The sequence below is a fragment of the Rana temporaria genome, chromosome 3 (genome assembly GCF_905171775.1).
Source record: "Rana temporaria chromosome 3, aRanTem1.1, whole genome shotgun sequence".
Classification (NCBI taxonomy): domain Eukaryota; kingdom Metazoa; phylum Chordata; class Amphibia; order Anura; family Ranidae; genus Rana; species Rana temporaria.
The window spans coordinates 38,308,002-38,331,099 of record NC_053491.1 but is presented as its reverse complement, the minus strand read 5'-3'; the positions used below and the strand labels follow the sequence as shown (position 1 = coordinate 38,331,099).

Here is a 23,098-nt window from a genome sequence, read left to right as displayed (position 1 = left end):
CTCTTTAGTAGTGCTATTTGGTTATATTTTGGTCCTTCACAAAATGCTTTGTTTTGTAGGTGGAATCGGAAATCGGGAATGTGCTGTTACTTTGGAACCTGTTTCTGTAAATCAGAAACACTTCAAAAGTTTGATTAAAATCATTTTAAAAGGAACTATTCAAAGCTGGGACTGGCGTCAGATGGGTAGTTTTGCATTGGATACCTGGATTCTTCAAAATTCATCCAACACTTGTCAAACTCCGTGCCTATTCTTTCAGCAGCTGCTGTCTGCTGCAATGTCAAAAGGTCTGCTCTTGGTAAGTAAAATAACAGTAATTTTCTAATGCAATTCATTTTTATTGCATCAGCTGGGCTGAGATGACCGCACTCCCATGCTCGTGCTGGAGTTCAGTTATCCCGGCATTGCCCTAATTCTTACACTGAGCGCATCTACAGTGCAAAATGACAGGTATGTAACTAATGCAGAAGAGACATGGCATGTCTCTTCTGCATTAACCACTTAAGCTCCGGACCATATTGTTGGTCAAAGACCAGGCCACTTTTTGCGATTCGGCACTGCGTCGCTTTAACTAATAATTGCGCGGTCGTGCGACGTGGCTCCCAAACAAAATTGGCGTCCTTTTTTTCCCACAAAATGGAGCTTTCTAGTATTTGATCACCTCTGCCGTCTTTAGTTTTTATAAACAAAAATAGAGCGACAATTTTGAAAAAAATGAATATTTTTTGCTGTTTGCTATAATAAATTTCCCCCAAAAATATATAAATATTGCAATAAGCATTTGGTTTGTGCAAAAGTTATAGCGTTTAAAAAATAGGGGGTAGTTTATGGCATTTTTATTAATATATTTTTTTTATATTAATGGCGGCGATTTTTTTTGGTACTGCGACATTATGGCGGACACTTTTGACACATTTTTGGGACCATTGGCATTTTTATAGCGATCAGTGCTATAAAAATGCATTGATTACTATAAAAATACCACTGGCAGGGAAGGGGTTAACACTAGGGGGCGAGGAAGAGGTTAGGTATGTTTCCCTGGGTGTGTTCTAACTTAAGGGGGGGGGGGTGGCCTGACTTGGGGAAATGACTGATCGCTGTTCATACATTGTATGAACAGACGATCAGGCATTTCTCCCCCTGACAGGACCGGGAGCTGTGTGTTTACACACACAGCTCCCGGTTCTCACTCTGTAACGAGCGATCGCCGGTGCCCGGCGGTGATCGCCCGATGACGTAGATCTACATGATCTCACCCACCAGAGCAGACCTGCTACCGTATAACTGCAGCGGCTGGTCGGCAAGCAGTTAAATCCTGCCTGTTCACATTTTCAGGTAAAGTTCCACTTTATATCAGAAAATAACAGCGCCGCAGATATGTGCTCAAATGAACAGCTACTACTCTAATTATTGCGGGAAGCAATAAACTGTATATACTGATAAGAGTGGCACTAGTCTGCACATGAGCCCAGAAAGTCCTCAATCTAAAATTGTGAGTACTGTATATACTCGGGTATAAGCCAAGTTTTTCAACCCTTTCTTTAGGGCTTAAAATGCATCCCTCGGCTTATACTCGAGTCAGTGCACCTGAAGGGCTGTGAGCGTCTATTGTTTAAAAGTCGTGTCTTCCCTCTGGTCCCTTCTGTGATAGGCGTTTCTCAGCAGACATTGGGGCTTATTTACGAAAAGGCAAATCCACTTTACACTACAAATGCACTAAAAGTGCAGTCGCTGTAGATCTGAGGGGATGATCTGAAATGAGGGGAAGCTCTGCTGATTTTATCATCCAATCATGTGCAAGCTAAAATGCTGTTTTTTATTATCTTTGCATGTTCCCCTCAGCTCTACAGACACTGCACTTTCAGGTGCACTTGTAGTGCCAAGTTGATTCACCTTTCGTAAAATAACCCCCACTGTGTTCAGTGTTCCGCTTATCACAGACGTTCTCTTGTCCGAGGATGAAAAGACATCCGTGATTGGCGGAACACTGAACATAGTGTCTGCTGGGAAACTGAGTCCGAGGATGAGAAGACGTCCGTGATAGGCTGCTGGGAAACGCCTATCACGGAACGGGACCAGCAGGAGACCGCGACTTAAACAATGAATGCACACCTGCAGCCTGTCAAGAATTTCAGGTACACTGACTCGGGCACAGGGAGGCTGCAAATGGGCACCGTGAGGATGGGCACAGTGAAGTGAGGTTGTAATGGGCACAGGGAGGCTGCAAATGGGCATTGTTGACCCTCTTTTCAGCTTACAGTAGCTGCTGCATTCTCACCCTAGGCTTATACTCGAGTCAATAAGTTTTCCCAGTTTTTGGGGTAAACTGACCGGACCCCCGACCCGCAGAAAGGCAGATACGTACATGTACGCCCATCTGCCTGTTCGTGCCATTCTGTGGACGTATGTGTACATGCGGCAGTTGTTAAGTGGTTAATATCACTTTAACATTAGCAAATTTTGTGGGGGGCGAAGCGGGTACATAGTTTTGACAGGTTCCCACTTCAGTTCAGATCACTACCTTTTAGCTCTTAAGAGCATTTTATTTTTTTACCAATGTTTATGATTTTAGGATACTTGGGTATATGTTTTTTATTTGAATTTCGGTAGTGGCTCACCATGGCTGTATATTCAGAGATCGATTTGACAACTATTTTTCTGCAGACTTGCATCAGCTACCTTTTTATTACTATATGGACATTTATTGGTTTGTTTTCATTAAAGAAAATTACTAGTGTGTCTAAATGCACTGATATCTATCTGAAGGGGTTTTATTTCCTAGTTTACCTTCTGCGAATTGGTTTATACTACCAGCTTATTCTATTCATTCTTGTGGTTATCCTTCTGTAAAGATGGACAGTGAGTGGCTTCTGTATTTCTCTCGCATGTTTATGACTTTGTGAAATGTTATTTTCCTTCAGGTTGCTGATGTATTCACAGAGGATGACTTGTCTCTGAATACCGGGATCCTGTCTCCAATTTCAGGAACTGCAGCAGTTCTTAGTGTAATTAGAAGTGGTGAATCTTTTAAGCTTCAAAGATCTCTTCTTGATGAGAATGAAAAAGAATGCAGCGACGACGGAACTTCATCTGATCTCTCAGATATTGTGAAGAGCGTCCTTCACCATGTTTATAATTTTGATGAGAACATTCAGTCACCCGGTATGTCTACTTTATACAGTTAGGGACCTGGATACACCTTGTACATCCTTCTCCACTAGGTGCAATGCCACAAGTGTAGTAGCTGGCATGTTAGCGCTCCAAACAGAGTGCTAATATGGAGTTAAATATTGGAGGGTAGTACAGTTGAAGTGATGTAACCAAACTTGTTTTGGTTACTTCTGTCTCACGGGGTACAAAGTCCAGGTAGCTGTCACTTCTTGGAAAGGGGGTATGACAAGAGGATGAGTACTGAGTTTGGTAGGGTAAGCTGGGGGGGAATGACTGCAATGACAAAGTGATTACTGTTGCTGGGAGAAAAGAGGAGGAGGAGAAAAAGATTGACAGTGGGGGGAGAGGGCCTAGCAGAGGTGGCCAGTAGTTACTGGGCTTTGCTTGACCCCCCTTATAGAAATGCCCACAAATCAAGCTTCATTACAGGGTATGGAGCTCACAAGACCTAAAGAAGTGCTTTTCTGCCAAATGGGTCTCTATTTTATTTCTAAAGTGCAGATTTATTTTTCTTTTACACAAATATTTGAACCAAGTAGGAATTCTTTTATTACTGCTGAGGATTTTTTTTTTAGTTGTACATCCAAGATTAATGCATTACGATTAAATGGGAGGGAGTTTATAGCTACCGTATTTTCCGGCATATAAGACGACTTTCTGGATGCAAAAACATGCATCCAAAGTCGGGGGTCGTCTTATACGCCGGGTACGGTCTTGGTACTCACTCTTTTTTTTCAGCGGTGACAGTCTCCCATGCTGCGAGCGTCAATGATTTCAAAGCCGCGCCTTCTCTTCAGAGTGTTCTGTGATAGGAGGAACACAAATCTTCCCAGCAGCGCCTCTGTTCTGTGTTCCTCCTATCACAGATGCCTTCTCATCCTCGGACGAGATGAGAAGACGTCCGTGATAGGCGGAAAACAGACCAGAGGCGCTGCTGGGAAAATTTGTGTTCCGCCTATCACAGAACACTCTGAAGAGAAGGCGCGGCTTTCAAATTATTGACGCTCGCAGCATGGAGACTGTCACCGCTGGAAAAAAAGTGAGTGTTTGCGGTTATTGCACTGGGGGGCAACAAGTTCAGGCACAGTGGGGGCAAGTGATAACACAGTGAGAGGCAAGTGATGGTACAGTGAGGGGCAAGGGATGGCAATGTGGGGGCATGTAGTGGCACACTAAGGAATGTAATGTAATAGCACAGTCGGGGCATGTAATGTAATGGCACAGTCGGGGCATGTAATGTAATGGCACAGTGAGGCATGTAATGTAATGGCACAGTGAGATTTGAAAAAGCCTGTTTCTGTCAGCGGTTCTGGCTACCCCTCAGCTTCCAGAAAGACTAGTAAGAAGGGGGTAGTCTTATACGGCGAGTATATCCCAAAACCAACATTTTTCCTGGAAAATTAGGGGGTCGTCTTATACGCCGGAAAATACAGTACCTACAATTTACCTACATCTGTGGGCAGTTTTACTTATTGTTGTAATAGCAAGTTTACATTATTATATGTCATTTATCAAATATACTGCCAAATTACGTTACTAGAAATAACCCAGACCAGAAAGAATATCTGTAAAAATGTTTTAGACATGCCCTTTTCCCCACAGATGTCGCTATGCCAGAGTGGATTAAACAAGAATTGTCACAAAGCAGTCGATGGAGCTCCTCAGTTATTGAGAGATGGTACCCCATGTCTGGAACCTCTGGGGCTAGCAGCAATTTAATGGAATCCTTTAGGTGAGAAAATGTATATGCATGTTTCTCTGTAATTTCTTTCAAATGTTGTGTTTTTCTTTTATGCAATTTTATTATAGTTTTACTTTGCATAGCCCTTTCACGGCTTCCTCATAGTGGGACAATTATGAGATTGTTGTTTTTTGGGGGGTACCCAGCACGTTTGTCCTAATGCCCCTTGCCATTAGCTAGGAAATTGACCTTCTCATAATTTTTGCAGTGTTGAGTTGCCTTCTGCTCCGAGGCACCCCTCTTTCACTCATCTCCTCTTGGTCTGCCCCCGCCCCTTTTAGGGTCTAGTGTCTGTGCAGAATAGACTGTCTTACTCTAAGGATCGGGCAGTTCTAGCCTGATCACTCCATTCCTCTATCATGCAGCTAGTAATGACTTCTCTCCATCTTCAGGGGGTACCTCTCACTGGAGAATTGTCTCAAGGACTTCATTGTGGATTTTCAGAAGAGGTAGTAAGTACCTCCTTTGGTCAAGTCTCCTGTCGAGTATTGAGGCGATTAAAGGGCGATCGTCTTGAGGCCAGTCTGCATATGGAGTTGGCATACAGTTGTGTGTCTCAAACTGTCTGCATGTGAAGGATGTCTCGGCACCCTGACAAGAACAGGGAAAGCTATAATTACTTTGTGGGATGTGTCCACCTGGGGCTAGGTCCCTCTTCTTTGGCTTAGACTGTAAAGAAGGCTTCTCTGGTGCTTTTCCCTGCTTTGGTTTTCCTGCAGGCAAATATTCTTCCCTGATGAGACACCTGTCCTGTGTTTTTTTTTTTTTATTTCCCACATTCTGCTACTTTTCTGGAGCTGGGGAGTCGGCAACATCCTCAGCTCTGTGATTCTTTGAGGTAGAGAATACGCAGGATTTTTTTTCCATTAGGATCTCTCCTAGGGTTTTCCCCAGAAGTGCCTCTTGTGTCCTGGGGGGAGTGTGTGTCAAGCCTGGACCCTCGGCCCCATCGGGTTTGTAATCCATCTCGTTGGGTTACTGTTGGGTATTCTGACACTTGTTTCCTGCCTATACTCGTTGAGGTGCTTCGCATGCACCTTTTCTTTTAGTTATGCTGATTTCATGGAATAAAATCCAGGGTACCCTAGATGCACTTGGGCGCCTCCTTCTCAGGGTTTTCTGGTAAATCTCGCCTTAGCGAGGGCAATCATTTTGGGCACAAAGTTCCTTGTTTTATTAAACATTATGGGGTCGGGTGAGTAGAGGCTTGGAGTCTTCCTACTTGGGCTGCATTCACACCTGAGCGTCGGTCGGCGTTTTTTTCTGCGTTTTTTCGCGCGTATTCATGCTTATTTGCGCGTTTGCATACAGCGTTGTCCGACGTTTTTGTACTTTGACGTTTTTTATTTTAGCCAATAGGAAAAACTATCATCTTTTCATCACTTGTTGCTATGTTGGTAGATTTTTTTAATCTTCTGCATGGGCGACAAGTTCTATTGATTTAAGCGACGAAACGCCCGTAGCAAACGCCCGTTGTCGCGCAATTCGCTTGAATCGAGCGTTTCCATTACTTTCTATGGGAAATGGAAACGCTCAAATACGCCCAAACCGCCCGATACGCGCGACAAAAAAGGGTCCGGAACTTTTTTTGGCTACAGGCGATGGGCGTCAGGCGCATCAGCGTTCAGATGTGAACCATCCCCTTAGACTTTCATGTATTTTGGTCCCTCTGGCGTTTGTGAACGTCGCGCTACAAGCGACAAAACGCCTAGGTGTGAATGGGCTCTAAGTCTGGCTGGTCTTCCTAAGTTGGTTAGGTTAGTCTTGTAGCTGTTTCTTACTAGCAGCTTTGCTTTGGGTGGGCTTGAGTTGACTATATTTTTTTGTTTTGTTGACAGGTCCCATCTTCCCTGTGTTTTATGATCACGCTCTTGGTATTGCTGGATACAAACTGAGGCATGCTGGGATTAGGAGAGCTATCCTGGGCTGGCCCCTAGATTTTTTTTTTTTACAGTGTTCCTTCCTCCTGTAAACAGAATAAACAGTTCAGTAGATAACTTCTTTGTTATTCAGTGAGCTCCAAGAAAAAGATTTTGTGGTGAACACAAGAATCCTATTATGCTTTGCCTGTATGGGGAAAGTGCTGGTTTTCTTTAGAGACATGAAAGGGCCTATAAGTAAACTTGCTCTCAGTATAGTCCTTGCTATATTTTTATTCCATTTCTGGTATTTACCATGATCAGGATAGGTATCACATTTGCATGCCCATTTACTGAAATATTTCAAATGTTTTTTCTTGTCTGTTGTCATGGCAATCAAGGATTATTGTAATGATAAGTTTTATGAGAGAGAGAGATTCTTGTTCAAAGATGATCATAATTTGAGGGCTATGCTGAAGTTGATTCTATAGAAACTAATCAGGATTTTGTTTGATCTTACAAATTAGGCTGATAAGTGCAGAATCTTTTGACCAGGATGAGCAGAGCTATGATCAAGACATAACAAATTGTTTGTCAGAGTGCTACCAAAAGAAGTCAAGTGAGGAGTCTGGAAGTGTGACCCAAAGCGACAACCAAAAGAAGCGTAAGTCTCCTTTTCATGGTGCTTTATATTAAAGGACGCTTGTACTGAAGGACTATGGAAGCTGCCATTATTAAAGTAATCCTGACCGCTTCAGCCCCGGAAGATTGGCTGGCCATTGACCGGGCCTTTTTTTGCGATATGGCACTGCGTCGCTTTAACTTACAATTACGCGGTCGTGCGATGCTGTACCCAAACAAAACTGACGTCCCTTTTTTTTTTTTTTGTATGTGTATTGATTGGTTTGTGCAAAAGTTATGGCGTCTACAAACTATGGCAACATTTTTTTTATGGTGTTTGTTTCTTTTTGTTTGTTTGCGGTCATCTTGCTTTTTTCCTGCCGTGTTGCGGCGGACAGGTCGGACACTTTTGACACATTTTTGGGACCATTGACATTTACAGAGCGATCAGCGCTATAAATATGCACTGATTACTGTGTAAATGTCACTAGCAGGAAAGGGGTTAACACTAGGGGGCGATCAAGGGGTTAACGGTGTTCCCTATTGTGTGTTCTAACTGTGTGGGAGAAGGGGACTCGCTATAGGAGATGACAGATCGTATTTTATACTTTGTGTATTTTTACAATCTGTCTTGTCTCCTCAGACAGCACAGGGATTTGTGTGTTTTCACACACAAACCCCCATGCTGCCGCTTGTGCATGCGATCACGCCCGCCGGCCATACTCATCGGGTTTCCAGCCGTGCAGCGGGCACGCGCCTATGACGGTGGTCGCCCAGCCTCCTGTGCCACCCTGGGGGAAGCCGTATATGTATGGGATTTCGCCCAGTATATTTGCGTGAACCGGTTGAAACTTTGTTTGGGGGGAAAAAAAAAATATTCTACTTGCCTGCTTTGTGCAGAGCAGCCCGAATCCTCCAGGTGCCCCCACAGCAAGCAGCTTGCTGTGGGGGCACCCAAGCAGACACGCTTCCAAGCTGCACACCCAAGCAGACATGCTTCCAAGCTCTAACACACAGCTGCGTCTCTACCTCATCCCTTCTGTGTCCTGATTGGCTCATTGACTGTAATTCAATCAGGGGTGAGACAAGGCTCTCATGGACATCGCTGATCGAGAGGGGCCTCAGTTAAGAGGGTGGGCTGCGGGGGCTGCTGTATACAGGTTTTTTACCTTCATGCATAGAATGCATTAAGGTAAAAAAAAACTTGTGCTTTTACAACCACTTTAATTTCTCATTCTGAAAATGCCTGGCTGTTTTGTTGAGCAAGTGTTTTCAGTATTCCATGTTAAAGGGTTTGTTAACCCACATGTACAAATCGCTGCCAGCCCCTCTATTAGAGCCTGGCATAGCGCACTCTATAAGTCTTTTCTAAAAATGAGTTTTGAAAATGCCTATTTAGGCGATTTTTCAAGCCAGTCACATGACTCGCGGCCGCTGTATACAACCAATATATGGCTTCTGCAGGAGGGGCCAAGATCTCCCTTTGACGTCAGCCGGGGAGATCACATGGCCGCGAGTCATGCGACTGGCCTGAAGACCTCGCTAAAACTATTTACAACGCTCGTTTTTATACAATACTTATACGGTGTGCTATGCCTAACTATATTAGAGGGGCTGGCAGTGACATTTTGTAAACATTTTTTGTACCAATGGTATGGGGGGGCTCGGAGACAGACACAAACGCAGAGCTGACAGGCAGGGAGGAGGGGAGAGAGAGGAGAGCTGCAGATGATGGAGGGATGTACTCTTACCAGGGTGGCTGGGGCTCAACAGCCCTGATTTTTGTGGTCAGCGCAGAGACCTGGAAGTGGCAGGTTCAAGGAGGTTTTTTTACAGTTTAGTGAGGGGCAGTTTATGCAGCACAAGCACTGTGCTGTTTAATCTGCTTTAACTTATTGCCTAGTATTGACATGTTTTTCTGCAGTGTTGCATTGGCCCCCCAGATCTGGAGATTTACTTCTAAAAAAAATACAGTGAGGGGGAAAAAAATGAATTTTGATCCCCTGCTGATTTTGTACGTTTGCCCACCGATTAAGAAATAATCAGTCTATGATTTTAATGGTAAGTTTATTTTGACAGAGACAGAATAACAGAAAAAATGCATTTAAAAAAAAAATGATCAATTGATTTGCATTTTAATGAGTGAAATAAGTATTTATTTGATCCCCTATCAATCGGCAATATGTCGGGCTCCCAGGTGTCTTCTATGCAGGTAACGAGCTGAGATTAGGAGCATACCCGCAAAGAGAGTGCTCTTAATCTCGGCTTGTTGCCTGTATTAAAGATACCTGTCCACAGAAGCAATCAATAAATCAGATTCCCCTCTCTCCACCATGGCCAAGACCAAAGAGCTGTCCAAGGATGTCAGGGACACGATTGTAGAACTACACAAGGCTGGAATGGGATAAAGCCATCGCCAAGCAGCTTGGTGAGAGAGTGACAACAATTGATGCGATTATTCGCAAATGGAGGAAACACAAATAACTGTCAATCTCCCTCGGTCTGGGGCTCTCTGCAAGATCTCTCAACGTGGAGTTTCAATCGTGGCCAACTACAAGAAAACGTCTGACCTCTGTGATTGCCACCATGTTTTGCAAAGGCGTCAAATACTTATTTCACTCATTAAAATGCAAATCAATTTATAACTTTTTTTTAAATGAGTTTTTCTGGATATTTGTTGTTCTGTCTCTAATGCACACGGTCGTTTTTTGTATTGTAAAAAAAACGAAGTTTTTCAAACTTTATTTTAAAAAAACAACGTTGCCTACACACCATCGTTTTTTCAAAATGCTCTAGCAAAGCGCAGTTACGTTCAGCACGTACGGCGACACTCTGTTCCATTCAAGCTCGCGTCATAACTTGCTTCTAAGCATGCGCGGGTTTAAAAACTTTGTTTTAGCCCACACACGATCATTTTTTATGACACAAAAAAACAACGTTTTGAAAAACGGCATAAAAAATTGAAGCATGTTCGAATATTTTTTTTGTTGTTTTATTAGAAGACATAAAACAACGTTTTCCCCACACACGGTCATTTTAAATTACTTTTTTTAAAATTTCGTTTTTTTTTTTCATCACAAAAATTGACCGTGTGTACGCGGCATTACTGTCAAAATAAACCGACCATTAAAATTATAGACTGATCATTTCTTTGTCAGTGGGCAAACGTACAAAACCAGCAGGGGATCAAATACTTTTTTCCCCTCGCTGTACTTCTGCTTGTTGGTCACTTCCTCAGCAGTGTCACTCCAAATCTGTAGGTTTTCTGTGGGAGACGACTTTGCAAACACATGGGGGGTTATTTACTAAAGGCAAATCCACTTTGCACTGCAACCAGAAGTGCAGTCGCTGTAAATCTGAGGAGGACCTGCAAGGGAAAAAAAAAATGCATTTTAGATTGCACATGATTGGATGATAAAATCAGCAGAGCTTCCACTCATTTCAGATCTACCCCTCAGATTTACAGCGACTGCACTTGTAGTGCAAAGTGGATTTGCCTTTGGTAAATAACCTCCCATAGTGTTTTTCATCTTCTGTGAGGGTATTAAACAAGACCGCAACTGTCGGCTAAAAAAAAAAAAATGTAAAAGGCTTAAACCTGGTAAGTGAAGCTAAATGAGGGGACAAATGTAAGACTGCATATTTGTAATGAAATGTAAACCTAGCTGATCTGATTCTTTGCTGGGCGTCAGAAGGGTGTCTTCAGAGGTTGTGATTTGCCTATAGATTTGTAGTGCCTCTTTGGTCCAGCAAAGATCCTTATTTTTTTTGTCTTTGGGCATCTCATGTTTTTCCATCATAACATGATATTTAAAAATAGCATTTGCTAATGACATTATATTTAGCCAAGTTATTATAATCCTCAGTTTTGGTAAAAAAAAAAAAAACTAAAATGCTAACTGTTAATCTTTTCTGTCTATCTTTTTTTTTTAGGTCTTCCTCGTACTCCTGTGAGGCAGAAGATGAAGACCATGCCTCGTGCTCTGCAGATGTTGAATACAGCCAGGTTAAATTCAAAGGCTCAGAAATCCCAACCAGAGGCTGCACCTGTTGCTCCTGCTGAGAAGAGTTCACAGGCAAAGAGAAGATCTTCAGAGAAGTCCGAAACTCAGACTAAGAAACCAGCAGGTTAGAATTCATCTTTAATTCTTCTGTATAGGTTTTTAAGAAGCACTAAGGGCCCATACCAATTTTTGGTGTGTTGCATTAAGGCAGCCCATTCATTTGCTACAAGCATCTCCTGGAATCGGGCGCCTGCATTGCTCTGTTGGAAAAGTTTTATTACTGGCACATCTTGTATTGCTTTCCCTATACAAACTTTGTGTTCCATGCTTCTTGCATCTCACTGAAGAAAACTGGACTTCAGTAGTGCTATACCAGAGTATTGACTGGTAGTTTGATAACTTTTTTTTTTTTTTTGTCTACCCATCTGAGCCCAATTATTTTGCCCTTGAATAAATCATTTTTAAAGTCATAGTGCTTGCAATCAAGCATTTGGGATAACTGGCAATGAGTCTTTCACATTGCTGTGGAGCAATTTTGGTCCACTCTTCTTTGCAGAATTGTTTTAATTTAGCCACATTGGAGGGTTTTCCAGCATGAACGGCCTGTGTAAGGTCATGATACAGCATCTCAATTGGATTTAAGTCTGGGCTTTGACTAGGCCACTCAAAATAATAATAAAAAGCGAACAAATCGCAAAAAAATCTCCAGAGTACAGGACTCCCAGAGTGCCTGTCCTATCCTGACGTTAGGCAGAAAGAAACTGGAGCTGCTAGAGCAGGGTGTGGGTTATACCCGGGGAACCACGCCCCCTGGGAGGAGCTGCACTAAGGAAAGTGTTGTTAACACTTAAAGTGCTTTTTTTCTGCCTAACTCTCCTGGAAGGAAGCGGATATAACCCTAAGGTCAAAGGCTGCTGTGTCCGTCCATGAACGGAAGAGAAAACAAAATGTTGCTTTGTTTGAACCATTTGGAGGTGGACTTGGTGTTGCGTTTCGGATCATTGTCCTGCTGCATAACGCAAGTGCACTTGATCTTGTGGTCACGAGCTGATGGCCGGACATTCTCCTTTAGGATTTTCTGGTAGAGCTCAGAAATACATGGTTCCATCAATTATGGTAAGTCGTCCAGGTCCTGAAGCTGCAATGCAGCCCCAGACCATAACACTACTACCACCACCATGTCTGACTGTTTTATGCCAGATGTAACGGGACGCACACCTTCCAAAAAGTTTACATTTTTGGCTCATCAGTCCACAGAATATTTGCCTAAAAGTCTTGGGGATAATCGAGATGTTTTGGTAAATGTGAGATGAGCTTTTGTGTTCTTTTTGGGCAGCAGTGGTTTTGGCCTTGGAACTCTCCCATGGACGCCATTTTTGCCCAGTCTCTTTCTTATTGTTGGATCCTGAGCACTGATCTTATCTGGGGCAAGTGAGGCCTGCAGTTCTCTTAGATGTTGTTCTGGGTTCTTTTATGACCTCCTGGATGAGTCGTCGTCAAGCTCTTGGAGTCATTTTTTTAGGTCAGCCTCTCCTGGGAAGGTTCACCGCTGTTCCAAGTTATCTCTATTTGTGGATAATGGCTCTCCTCGTGGTTCACTGGAGTTCCAAAGCCATAGAAATTGATTTGAAACCCTCCCTAGACCAATACATGTTTGTTTCTAATCTGTTCCTGAATTGGCATGATGTGTGGCTTTTTGTGATCTGTTGGCGTTCTTCACTTTGTCAGACGGCTTAGATTTATGTCATTTCTTGATTCAACAGGTCTGGCAGTAATCGGGCCTGGGTGTGGCATGTAAAATTTAACTCGGCTTTCCAAAACATTGTGGTTAATCACAGCTCATTCATGAGTCAGCATGGGAGGGGGCAATTACTTTTTCACATAGGGCCAGGCAGGTTTTTACAGCTTTTTTCCCTTAATAAATGAAATGATTAAAAACTGCATCTCGGCCAACCATTTCTTCCTCAACAAAAGTCAAGATTGGCATAAACTTTGGGGCGGGCATACATGTGTGTCTCATTAGACCTCTAAGAGCCGGTTCACACTGGGGCTGAGCCGCCTGATGAGTCGCGTCCCAATCAATGCTATGGAACCGTTCTAATAGGAGCGACGCAAGTCGCTCCGACTTAAAAAGAGGTTCCTGTACGACTTCGGGGGCGGCTCGAGGCGACCTGCATTGACTTCTATACAGAAGTCGTTTGCTGGTCGCCTCTGAAGTCGTCCTCAGGACGACTTGCAGAGCCGCCCCCGGAGTCGTGCCGCTGGAGTGTGAACCAGCTCTTATTGTTTATCCGATCACTTGTCCTGTATTCTTACCTTTTAACTCCAGTTTATATGTTGACAAACTTTTTCGATAAATGCCTAATGAGTACTGATTATACATAAACTGGGTGCAGGCACCTAATATTCCATCTGCTACTTTACCTGGCCTTACCAGAGGTTTGCTATGAGGTCATTGGATGATATTTGGCTTTCTATATAATTACTGAATTGGTAAACTGTAACTTATTTTACAGGTTTTAAATCGGAAGATGAATTGATTTCCTATTTAAAAGAAGATTATGATAAAGCAGTGTCTGGGGAAGATGCTTTGTTGCTGTCGTGTGCCAGGAATGCCTTCACTGCCATTAAATCCTATTTAAAGACAGTGAGCAGCAAACAAGTAGAGGTAACATTGATAATGTGCTTACTTTGTACTCTACATTTGAATATTATAACAAAGTTAGAACAAATTTTTTTTTTCTGTATTACAGGCTGACTGTGTAGATAAAATCAGACTTCTTTTAAAGTCCAGCAAAATGATCCGTCAGCTTTATGGACAGAATCCGGACAAAGGAGCCAAGATCAGAGAGTATGTGCATCTTGTGTTGTGTCTTTATTATTATTATTATTATTATATATATGTATGTATATGTATGTATGTATATGTATGTATGTATATGTATATATATATATATATATATATATATATATATATATATATATATATATATATATATATATATATATATATATATATATATATATATATATTTTCAAAAACAGATTTACTATTCTTGTTACCTTGTGATTTTTTTTATTTAGATGTCAGATTCAAGCTTTGCTCAGAATGGAAATGTGTGTACAATGTCCTTCAATGCAGGCTAACGAGGATGAACTGGAGCAACTTGTTGAAGAGGCAAGTGTCTTTTTTGGTTTATTAAAATCCTGTTAATTTGTACTTCACCTGCATTTCATAAAGTGATTCTAAGGTGTGTGTGTTGTGTGTGTTTTTTTTTTGTTTTTTTATACCTAAATGTGTTCTCTGTATTATGGTTAAAGTGCATCTCCTCTTCCCCCCCACGCCTCCACTTCTACTTACTTGAGCCTGATCTCAATCCAGCAATGTGCATGTGAGCAGCGTCTCCCCCCCCCCCCCCCTCAGTAAGGAGGGGAGCGGGGGCCAAGACACAACACTGAGCCAGCTCGAGAGCATGCCTATATGAGTGCCCACATAGAAAGCAGCTTGCCTTGGTGGGCACTCATCTGGGGGAGGAGCCAGGAGTGTTGGCCGGGTCCCAAGGATGATCTGGGCTGCTCTGTGCAAAACCACAGGCAGGTATAACAAGTTTGTTAAAATGATGGGTTAAAATTATTCTAAAGAAATTTACTGTACCTTGTAAAACAACCCGTTCGTTTTAAAATAGAAATTAAATGTAAAACATTTGTGTAATAGATGTAAAAAAAACTATATATACAGTAAAACCCTCGATTGCGTTCCTAATTCGTTCCAGAAACATGCTTGTAATCCAAAGCACTTGTATATCAAAGCAAATTTCACCATAAGAAATAATAGAAACTCAGTTGATTCGTTCCACAACCATTTATTCATAAGTCCTTCAGTTTATAGTCCATATAAAAAGATTATAGCAATGTGATAGGTTGTGTAACCATAAAATGTCCATCCGCAAATGGAAGCCTCTACAAGGGGATTAGAAGCAAAATCCAGCAGGAGCTACAGAGTATAAAAGAGAAAAGAGGCGCCTCTAAGTGTAGCAATATGTTGCTTAATGTTGTACCTTCATTAAAGTGGATGTAAACCATGTAGAGTATAAGATTTCCTATCATCTGTGCCCAGTCTTGCCACACAGAGTTAATCCAGCTCTAAGCAATCCTCTTTTATTGTTCAGTGAAAATTAACAGACTTCCAGATAAAACCCTGTCTAAATAGTCTGTTCCTCTCTCCTTGCTTTGAGTGACAGGTTATTTACATATCTAACTTGGACATGTTTATCATATGTTATGTTATGTTTATCATAATATGAGGTGATCCACAGTATAAAAAGTGATAAATCCACCCCTCCCCCACATAACACATCCTGGTAATATACAATGAACTGTGGATCACCTCATATTATGATAACATAACATATGATAAACATGTCCAAGCTAGATATGTAAATCTGTCACTCAAAGCAAGAAGAGAGGAAAGGACTTTTTATTTAGACAGGGTTTTATCTGGAAGTCTGTTAATTTTCACTGAACAATAAAAGAGGATTGCTCAGAGCTGGTTTAACTCTGTGTGGCAAGACTGGGCACAGATGATAGAAAATCTTATACTCTACATTGTGACATCCACTTTAAATGTAACCATATTGCTACACTTAGAGGCGCCTCTCTTCTCTTTGCGGTTTTTACATGACGCTACTTGTATACCAAGACATCGCTTGTATATCAAGTCAAAATTTATAAAAAAAAAAATTGCTTGTCTTGCAAAACGCTCTCAAACCAAGTTACTCTCAAACCAAGGCGTTACTGTACCCTTTTTTCCCTTTTTTATAAGTGATCATATTCCCTCTGTTCTCAGCTGCATACGAGCTGGGGGGAGAAGAACGGCAGTACACTGAGCTTTCCATCGAATGGCTGTGCAGCAGGGGCATGTCAGGATAAGTTTAATAATTGGAGGAGAGCATTCTGAGCTCCCAGCATAGCAAGAGAACTGACCACGGTGTGTACTTTCCGTCTTAGTGTGGTCAGTTTTTAATAGGAAAGCAGAGGGACTGGCAGGAACACCAGGGATTTCACACAAAGGGAGCAATACAAAGAGAACAGGACACTTTGTTATACAAGTACATGGTATAGCACATACATATCAGTAATATGAAGTGTTGGGGTAACAAACGCTTTAACAATCACTTTAGGCTCATACTAAAATGTACTTTAGTATCGATATATCACTTTAGTTTATCTCTTTCTTCTTACAGGTAACTGACATGCTGCGGATTATTTCTCTGACCGAAGATCCCTCCTTCTTGACAAAATTCCTGGCAACTTTCCTCACAGAGTATGTGTTTATTTTTTTGAAACCTTGCCTTGTTTATGCAGAGATATGCAACCAATACTTTTGGGGCATATAGCTGTTTGTTAAATGTATGGGCTGCAAAATGCAAGCCGCCCTGTGTATATCCTTTAACGATGAGTTCCAGCCTGGGGGAAAAAAAATCCGCTATCAGCCACCCATCCCCAAGGTGCCCAGGGACGGGCAGCAAACAAGTGGAGCTTGCCAGTATAATTGAGCCCCTGAGACTGGAGGGGGGAGGGACAGCTCTAGGAGCCAATCATGTGCTAACAGGAGGCATGATCAGTGTTAAGTTATTAGTGTGCTACTGCTCCTTCATTATCCAATCAGCAGGCAATAAGTAATGAAGTGACCCCACTGTGTTTCTGACTCTTAGCACAGCCAGAAGGGAGGTGCCGACTTTTCTGTTATCTAAGGCTGCATTCATACCTGAACTTGGCGTATTGTACCACGATTTGCCACGACAAATTGCAGTGTTTTGTCCCACGATTTGCCACGACAAAACGTGCCGTTTTTTAGCCTAAAATACGCCGGAGGGGTGATTCCACATTGTTGGTTATGCCGAACGCCGAAGCCGCCTGAAAAAAAGGGTCCGGGACTTGTTTTGAGCTTCAGGCGTTCGGCGTGGAGATGTGAACCATCTCCATAGCCGACAATGTTAAATCACCCCTCCGGCGTATTTCAAGCTGCAATAGCGTCGGGCGTAAAAACGCCTAGGTGTGAATGCAGCCTGAGAGTGGTTGATTAGTCACTAAAGTGGTTAGGCAGATCTACAGCTTCTTTGGCAAAAAAAGTAATTCATACATACAGTATGGTATTTCAGTTGTATATCTGAAGTTCAGCTTTCATATTTATTCTGTATGCCCAGGGTGGTGATTGTGACACGTAAACATCACTTTAATATAATTGGCTTGAATATTTTCTATATTTGACAGGTATATAGGAAGCATACCCAAAATCCTGTCGGAAATATATTTCAGTCTTGGGACACAGATCCCTGATGAGCTGGCATTAGTTCTTCCTTCAGATGGAGAGGACTCCTTCACACGTGAAGGAAAAACACCCATGTATTGTCAGCCATCCATGTCCAGGGTTCCAAGTGTGACACAAGTAGCCAATGAGGAAGATCAGCTTGAAGAGCTTCGAACCAGATCAGCTAAGAAAAGAAGGTTTGATCCTGTTTTATATCATATTTTATTTTGTTTTTCTCTTTTTTTTTTCTTTTAGCTTGTAGCTCTCATGTTTGTTTTTTTTTCTTCAAAGGACAAGTACTTTGGCACGGCACAGGAGTATAGCAGAGTCGTCCCAAACTCTGAGGCAAATTGAGATCCCAAAGAAGCAAAAGAATAAGGTAGGAACTTCTATCCCAGCTGTAATATTAAGCCGAGGTCTACAAATCTGAATGGCATCTCATTTTTTTTTCCATTCAGTAAAGTGATCAAATGTACTTGCAGTGTGTCATATAAAATTGCAAAGAGATCTCCATGGCATGATATCGTTTTACCTTTATTAAAATAGGTGTATAAAAGCAATTGCACTCACATTTGCTGATTTACAATACAGGCATGTAGCAAAGATCTGCTCAGCGTATGTTCCAAACACCGGAAGTACATAACTGTCAATCCCTGTTTGACACGTTTCGCCCCTCCCACTGGACATCCTTGGTGTCTGAGTGCAGGCGGGGGAGCAACCAGCCTTGTCTCTGCCCTCCAGTAGTTATTACAGCGAGTGGCGGCTCAATTACTTCCCTGTTTGCTGTATCGGGTAGACCCAGAAGTTAAGACTCCTGGTCTGTACTGCCCACTGATCCAGCATCATTAGAATCACCACTCAGGGGACTCCTGGTCTGTTCTGTCTCCAATGAGGTCATAGGAAGTGGGACAGACCAGGAGTCCCCCCACTCTCTATGTGCAGGCTATGTAGATGAACACTGTGCTCGGTGTAAGTTTCTAAACACTGTAGAGTGTGAGGACAGGATCTGATTGTGATCCCTGCAATTGGACCTTCTCCTAGAGCCAGCAGAAGCTGGCATTTTTTTAATTGCATTGATGACGGCGTGAATATTGTAATCAACTTTTCTCCTGTGAGTAATATATTTATGAACCCCTCATTGTTTATGGCTTTATTTAAGTACTGTATATGCACCAAAAGGTAATTTCTTTATCGTACATCACGGGACACAGAGCAGCATAGCCATTACATATGGGTTATATAGTGTACCTTCAGGTGATGGACACTGGCACTCTCCGACAGGAAGTTCCCTCCCTATATAACCCCCACCCATAGTGGGAGTACCTCAGTTTTTTCGCCAGTGTCTTAGGTGTTGGTGCACGTTGAAGGTTGTGCCTGCAGTTTGTCCTTGGGACCAGGGCCAGCCGACCGGATCCGTCCAAGGTGCTTCATAGCCAAAGTGGACGGTACCCGGGCCCCAATTCGTGGATGGGGTTTTGCCTATAATGCCTCTCCTTGGAGGGCTGGACTCTGGGTTCCAGGACTGGGTTTTTTAACCTATGAATACCTGCTGCCAGTAGTGCTGTATAGGTCCAGGTGTGTGGTGTTCCTGACTTGGACCCCGGTCCCTGAAGGTCTATGACCATACCCACGGTGAAGGGGGAAGATTGGGCCTCTTGCATGAGCAATACCCTGTGGCGTGGAAAGGTAAGCGGGGGGCCTACGGAACTTGGTTTGTCAGTGGGCTCCCCACAGGGGACTCTGGGGAAAAGCCTTTTTTATGCCTCTGTGCATGGGCTAAAGGAGAAACCACAAAGTCTGCATGACTGGATGGCTCAAACACCCAGGTATACTGTTCCTCTGGCTGGGCTAATAGACTGCTGCTGCTGCTACAAGGTGTTTTGCTCCATGAAATGTAAAAGGGAGCATGTCAGGTTTAAATTACTTACTTCCTGATGTCTGTGTGTCTCCAGCAGCTCCCGGGCTCCTCTCCCCACATGGATTCTGCTTCCTGCGAGCGGCGTCGGGAGCGCGCGCGCGCGTGCGCGCGCACTGTTATAGGCGCCGACGCTGCGTGGAGGGGCGGGGGACGCCCAGGGAGTTCCCTCCCCTCTGTACATCAGAGGGAAAAACTCTATTTAGCCTGTCAGTTTGCTGAAGGCTGTGAAGGGACACGGAGCAGCGATGCTGAGCTGAGCAGGATAGGTTTGCCTATGTTATGCTGACACAGTGACACCTAGTGGCCGTTTTTTTGTACACACCTTGCTAAAGAGCTGTTTAAGCTCATATTTTCTCTGAAAAGCCGGTGTACTAAGTAGCAGTCAGAGTACTTAGTATTGGTACTCTCTTAGCCCAGCATTAAGGGAAGCAATATTAGGATATGATTAAGCCCTTGGGGCTCAATATTGCTATCTCTTGTTAGGTTTTGGGAAGTTTAGTTTCTGTCTAACATTACCCTAGCCTAAATTTTTTTCCTCATTTATTTAAATGTGTGTTTTTCTCCAGCTATTACAGTTAGTTGTATATTAGCGGAGTATCTCAGATTTGTTATTATGGCTCCTAAGGGTGCAGGGAACGCTAAAAATGCTAAAGGTGTTAAAAAGCCGAAGGGTTCCCCATCGGGCTCGGAGGATATTTCCCAGAATCCACCTGCCCCTACCTCCCCGGAGGATCCGGAGGTTGCTGCCCTGGGTGAGCCATCGGGGTTGCTAGGTGCTATGGCGGGCCCTATTCAACCAACTCCTTCCTATGTCACGGAAGAGATGTTAGCCTCCACCTTGGGTGGATTTGAAAAGAGGATGGCCGCTCTTATTACGGCCTCTTTATCCGGGAAGAAGCGGGCTAGGTCCCCGTCTCCCAGGTTTGAATCTCCTGAGGAAGATGTCCTTTCCACTGAGGAATTGGAAGATACAGGAGACCAGGCTGAGGATCATCTGGACCATTTGGGTTCTGAAGATTCTACTATAGAAGAACCTTTTTCAGCTTCTCACGCAGAAAAATTGTGGGTTCAGTCCTTAACGGATATGGTGCGGTCAGCTTTTAAAATGCCTTTGCCTCAGCCTCTGGCCTCCGCTGTGTCCTCATTGGGCTCCCTAAAAGCGCCCCAAGCCAACCTGGTGTTCCCGGTCCATCCTTTGTTAAAGGACCTGATATTTCAGGACTGGGTTAAGCCAGACAGGATTTTTTTGCCTCCTAAAAGGTTCGCAGTTATGTACCCTTTAGAGGAGGAGTTTTCAAAAAAATGGGCTGTCCCCACTGTTAACGCAGCCATATCATGTGTCAATAAAGCTTTAACATGTCCAGTGGACAATATTCACATGTTCAAAGATCCTGTGGATAAAAGGCTTGAGACCTTACTAAAGGCATCCTTTTCCACAGCGGGGGCAGTGGTCCAGCCAGCTGTAGCTGCCATTGGCGTCTGCCAGGCTTTAAAAGACCAGGCCAAGCAGGCCCTAAAGGACCTCCCGGCTCAACAGGCTCAGGACTTAGCCGATCTACCTAGAGCCTTATGTTTCGCGGTAGACGCTATCAAGGATTCAATCCAACAGGCGTCCCGCCTATCCCTGTATTTGGTCCACATGAGAAGATTACTTTGGTTAAAGAACTGGTCTGCAGAAACCCCCTGCAAAAAACTCCTTACAGGATTCTCCTTTCAAGGAGAGAGATTGTTTGGAGAAGATCTTGACAAATATATTCAAAAGATCTCTAGTGGTAAGAGCACCCTTTTGCCGGTTAAGAAAAGGTTCCGAGGTCCCTCTTTTAAGCGCCCAACCTCTCCAGTTCCAGGGCCCTCATTCTCTAGGCAGTATCGACGGCCTCCTGGACGCGCAGCTGCAAACAGGCCCCAGGGGCAAGCTGCAGGGAACAAGAGACCGTGGAACCGTAAGCCGGTTAAGGCTGCCCCTAAGGCAGCCTTGTGAAGGGGCGCCCCCACTCTCTCGAGTGGGGGGAAGACTCCGGTTGTTCTCGGAGTTGTGGGGGGCCCAAGTTACCGACCAATGGGTTCTGTCCTCAGTAACTCAGGGGTACAAGCTGGAGTTTCGGGAGTTCCCCCCTCCTCACTTTCAAATGTCAAGACTTCCAGGCGACCCTCAGAGACAGGCATCGCTTCTGTCCGCCCTAGAGCGACTCCTATCTCAAGGAGTGATTATGGAAGTACCAGCAGGGGAGCAAGGACAAGGGTTTTACTCAAGCCTCTTCGTTGTCCCGAAGCCAAACGGCGACGTCAGGCCTATTCTGGACCTAAAGTTATTAAACCGCTTTTTAAGAGTCCGGTCTTTTCGAATGGAGTCCATTCGTTCGGTGGTGGCCGCCCTCCAAGGAAAGGAGTTCTTGGCCTCCATCGATATAAAGGACGCATACCTGCACGTTCCGATTTTCCCAGGCCATTACAGGTATCTGCGTTTTGCCCTAAACTATCGGCATTATCAGTTCGTGGCTCTTCCGTTCGGACTAGCCACGGCCCCTCGGGTTTTTACGAAGATCCTGGCCCCCGTATTAGCCATCCTAAGGGAACAGGGCATTCTGATCATGGCCTACCTAGACGATCTTCTGGTAGTCGACCACTCAGCGGCCGGTCTAAATCGGGCAGTGTTGCTAGCAGTAAACTGCCTAGAGTCCCTGGGTTGGGTTCTAAACCGGGACAAATCGGCTTTACAGCCCACAAGAAGGTTGGAGTATCTAGGTCTGATTTTAGATACAAGACAACAACGGATCTTCCTGCCCCAGTCCAGAGTGGACTCGATAAGGGAGTTAATCCACATAGTCCTAAGCAGCACAAGGCCATCTATACGCCTCTGCATGCGCCTGTTGGGAAAGCTAGTGGCCACCTTCGAGGCAGTGCCCTATGCCCAGATCCATTCTCGGAGGCTACAGAGAGCAATTCTCGCGGCCTGGGACAAAAGACTCCAGGCCTTGGATCTTCCCATTTCCCTTCCCTATGCGGTAAGGCAGAGCCTGTGTTGGTGGCTAGTCACAAAAAATCTTCTGAAAGGAAGATCGTTCAATCCCCCCTCATGGAGGATAGTAACCACGGACGCCAGCCTATCAGGTTGGGGTGCAGTCCTAGACGATTTAACCCTACAGGGGAAATGGTCAAGGGCAGAATCAGCCCTACCCATAAATGTCTTAGAGATCCGAGCAGCTCGGTTGGCTCTTTTGGGCTGGACGGAGGTTCTGCAGGGCTCCCCAGTAAGGGTACAATCCGACAATGCCACTGCCGTAGCTTATATAAACCACCAGGGTGGCACCAGGAGTCAGGCAGCCCAAAGGGAGGTAGATCGGATCTTTTCATGGGCAGAAGCCCATGTCCCCTGCATCTCGGCTATCTTTATCCCCGGGGTGGACAATTGGCATGCGGACTTCCTCAGCCGCCAACAGATGTCCCCAGGGGAGTGGTCCCTCCATCCCGAAG

General features: G+C 44.0%; 1 protein-coding gene across 1 annotated transcript in view; it reads left to right on the top strand.

The window, feature by feature from the left end:
- The window catches only part of TICRR (TOPBP1 interacting checkpoint and replication regulator), a 63,370-nt gene that overhangs the window by 8,166 nt on the left and 32,106 nt on the right, over window positions 1–23,098 (top strand). Inside the window, exons 3-13 of the mRNA XM_040342409.1 lie at window positions 60–298; window positions 2,922–3,162; window positions 4,774–4,903; window positions 7,299–7,435; window positions 11,326–11,520; window positions 13,913–14,064; window positions 14,150–14,247; window positions 14,481–14,574; window positions 16,640–16,719; window positions 17,670–17,903; window positions 17,998–18,085. Coding sequence (XP_040198343.1) covers window positions 60–298; window positions 2,922–3,162; window positions 4,774–4,903; window positions 7,299–7,435; window positions 11,326–11,520; window positions 13,913–14,064; window positions 14,150–14,247; window positions 14,481–14,574; window positions 16,640–16,719; window positions 17,670–17,903; window positions 17,998–18,085 — 1,688 coding nt within the window. The remainder of the gene's footprint in view (window positions 1–59; window positions 299–2,921; window positions 3,163–4,773; window positions 4,904–7,298; window positions 7,436–11,325; window positions 11,521–13,912; window positions 14,065–14,149; window positions 14,248–14,480; window positions 14,575–16,639; window positions 16,720–17,669; window positions 17,904–17,997; window positions 18,086–23,098) is intronic.